The 2,457-nt window shown below is 37.4% G+C and overlaps 1 protein-coding gene across 1 annotated transcript; it reads left to right on the top strand.

Moving 5' to 3' along the window:
• Positions 1-790: 790 nt before the first annotated feature.
• On the top strand, positions 791-1,753 carry LOC106870665 (dynein light chain Tctex-type 4). Its single transcript, XM_089344657.1, has one exon. It carries the CDS (start codon positions 907-909, stop codon positions 1,612-1,614), a length of 708 nt encoding a protein of 235 aa, XP_089200783.1. The 5' UTR covers positions 791-906; the 3' UTR covers positions 1,615-1,753.
• The last annotated feature ends 704 nt before the right edge of the window (positions 1,754-2,457 follow it).

Below are 2,457 nucleotides of genomic sequence, written 5' to 3'. Positions count from 1 at the left end.
TTTAACACTATATATTTTTAATTTTGTTCCATTTTGCGTAATGCATTTTAAATTTTGCATCAAGTGTTCTTAGTTTTGTTCTGTTTTTTGTTTTAAATATTGCACAACATATATTTAATTTTTGTAATACATATTTTTAATTTTGCCTTTTAATTTTTAATTTCACATTGTACATTTTGAATTTTGTTCTATATATTTTCATAAATTTGTTCGTTTTTAATTGTAATCTTTGCACTTATTTTTAATTGTGCATTATATATTTATGTAATTTTCGTTTTTTTTTTTGCTTGTTTGTGTTTGATAGTCTTTTATTATCATTATTTTTCATCATTTTCGAAGGTGGAGGGAGCGATTTTTTTTTTCCTTCGCAGAAGCAAAAATCATTGAATGAGTTTTTTTGTGATTTGTAACTGACAATTTAGAATGAATGTTGATAGCTGATTGCTGATTGATTTATGAATAACATAAACAAGAAACAATATCAAGATAGATGCTATTATTACTAGAAATAATTGACAATTGTTGTTTGTTCAGTGATTGTGGATTGATGGTTAATGAGTGACGATTGACACACACCAAAGAAATCACAGTCGTGGCATCTTAACAGAAGATATTGTTGATTCATGGTTAACGAAAGATGATTCACACGTTTGACAGATACACCAAAACAAACCAAAGTAGGGACATTTTGATAGAAGGTATTGTTTGACTGATTGCTAATGAGTGATGATTGACACATACTTGACAGATTCACTAAAACAAACCCAAAAATATTCAATAGGGACATTTTAACAAGGTATTGTTGATTGATTATTAATGAGTGACGATTGACACACGACAGCTGCATCAAAACAAGCCAAAAAGCATTCAATAAGGACATTTTAACAGAAGGTATTGTTGATTGAAATGATAATGAATGCCAGAAATGATGGTTGGACTGATGTAACCCCTGGCAACAGCAATGGTGTTGGTGTGAGTGGAAAGAGGATGACCACAGAGGTCACAAAGCCAGAACCCTCGTTAATGAGGCGGTCAAGCTTTTTTGTCCAGAATGCAGAGAGAGCGAAAGAAATAAGCACTATGCCTTCACTTCTTGGCTTATTGGCATCTAAAAGAATGGCCAAGAAAATCTCGACCCGTCTGTATGAAAGACGCCATGGTCAGAACATGGTGGGAGTGGCTGCAGCGACGACAACATCAGGTGTAGCAACCACAGCAGCAGCAGCAGCACCTGGGACCTCACTGGGAATGGGCGCCAAACATGAGCCAACTTACAGAATGGAACCACTGAGACGATTCCCAAAAGAGACGAGCCCATTGGCAGTGATAAAACGCACCCTTGCTGAGAACCTACGCAATGTGGAGTATGCGCCGAAAGCGGGAGCCAGACTGGTCATGTATCTGAGCGATGAGATCAGGGACTATGTGAAAGCACTGGAGTTTGACCGTTACAAGATTGTCTGCTATGTGGTTCTGGGTGAAAAGAAAGACCAGGATGCAACGGTGAGCAGCCGGTGTTCATGGGACGACCGGACTGATGGTTGTGCCTGCTACACATATGAAGCAAACAGCTGGTACTGTACGGCCATTGTGTATGGTATCTATAAGGAATAGAGCAGGAAGAAATATGTAATATGAAATGTATTCCAGAAGTCTTGAGAGTTTTGCAGGAGAGACATTAGTTTCAAACAAGTACAAAACTCTAATCTCTTTCGAAGTAGGGTCTCCTGACTGAATTGCATTTTTTGTAGCACTCCAGCCACTTTGTAAAAGTCCTCAAAGTGAAGGCGTCTGGGACCCTTGTGACAGCCTCTTTCTTCTTCAAAATGATTTCTCCTGAAGTTCTCTTTCAGCTTGTGGAACAACCAAAGATCACAGGGAACAAGGTCAGGACTTTAGGAAACATTGAAAGACAATCTGATAACACAAAGCAGAGGCTACAATACAAAGGACATTCCAGAAGTCTTGAGACTGTTCCAGGAGAGACATTTATTGATATCAAACAAATACAAAGACTTTAATCTCTTTCAAAGTAGGACCCTAAGACTTCAATGCACTTGTAGCATTCCAGCCACTTTGTGAAGGAGCCATGGAAATCCTCCGAAGTGAAGGTGTCCATGATCCTTATCACATCCTCCTTTGCAGTCAAAACAACTGCATCTGAAGTTTTGCATTAGCTTGAAGAACAGCCAAAAATTACAGGGAGAAAGGTCTGGACTGTAGCGAGAGTAAGGGGTAGATTTGATGCCCATCTCTATCAAATAGTTGGTTACCAGAATGGAATGGTGACAAGCAGAGTTTAGCAGGATTTGTTCAAAGTGGCTATTACAGCCATCTGCTTCAATCTGAAATAATAAAAGTTGGCAGGTCAGCTTATTAGATGTAAAGTAATGATATGCTAAAACAATAATAATAATAATAATAGTAATAATAATAATAATAATAATAATAGTAATA

Source organism: Octopus bimaculoides, chromosome 28 (genome assembly GCF_046866305.1).
Source record: "Octopus bimaculoides isolate indiv1 chromosome 28, ASM4686630v1, whole genome shotgun sequence".
Classification (NCBI taxonomy): Eukaryota; Metazoa; Mollusca; class Cephalopoda; order Octopoda; family Octopodidae; genus Octopus; species Octopus bimaculoides.
The sequence above is the reverse complement of the archived record's forward strand: the minus strand, read 5'-3'. Positions and strand labels throughout refer to the sequence as shown.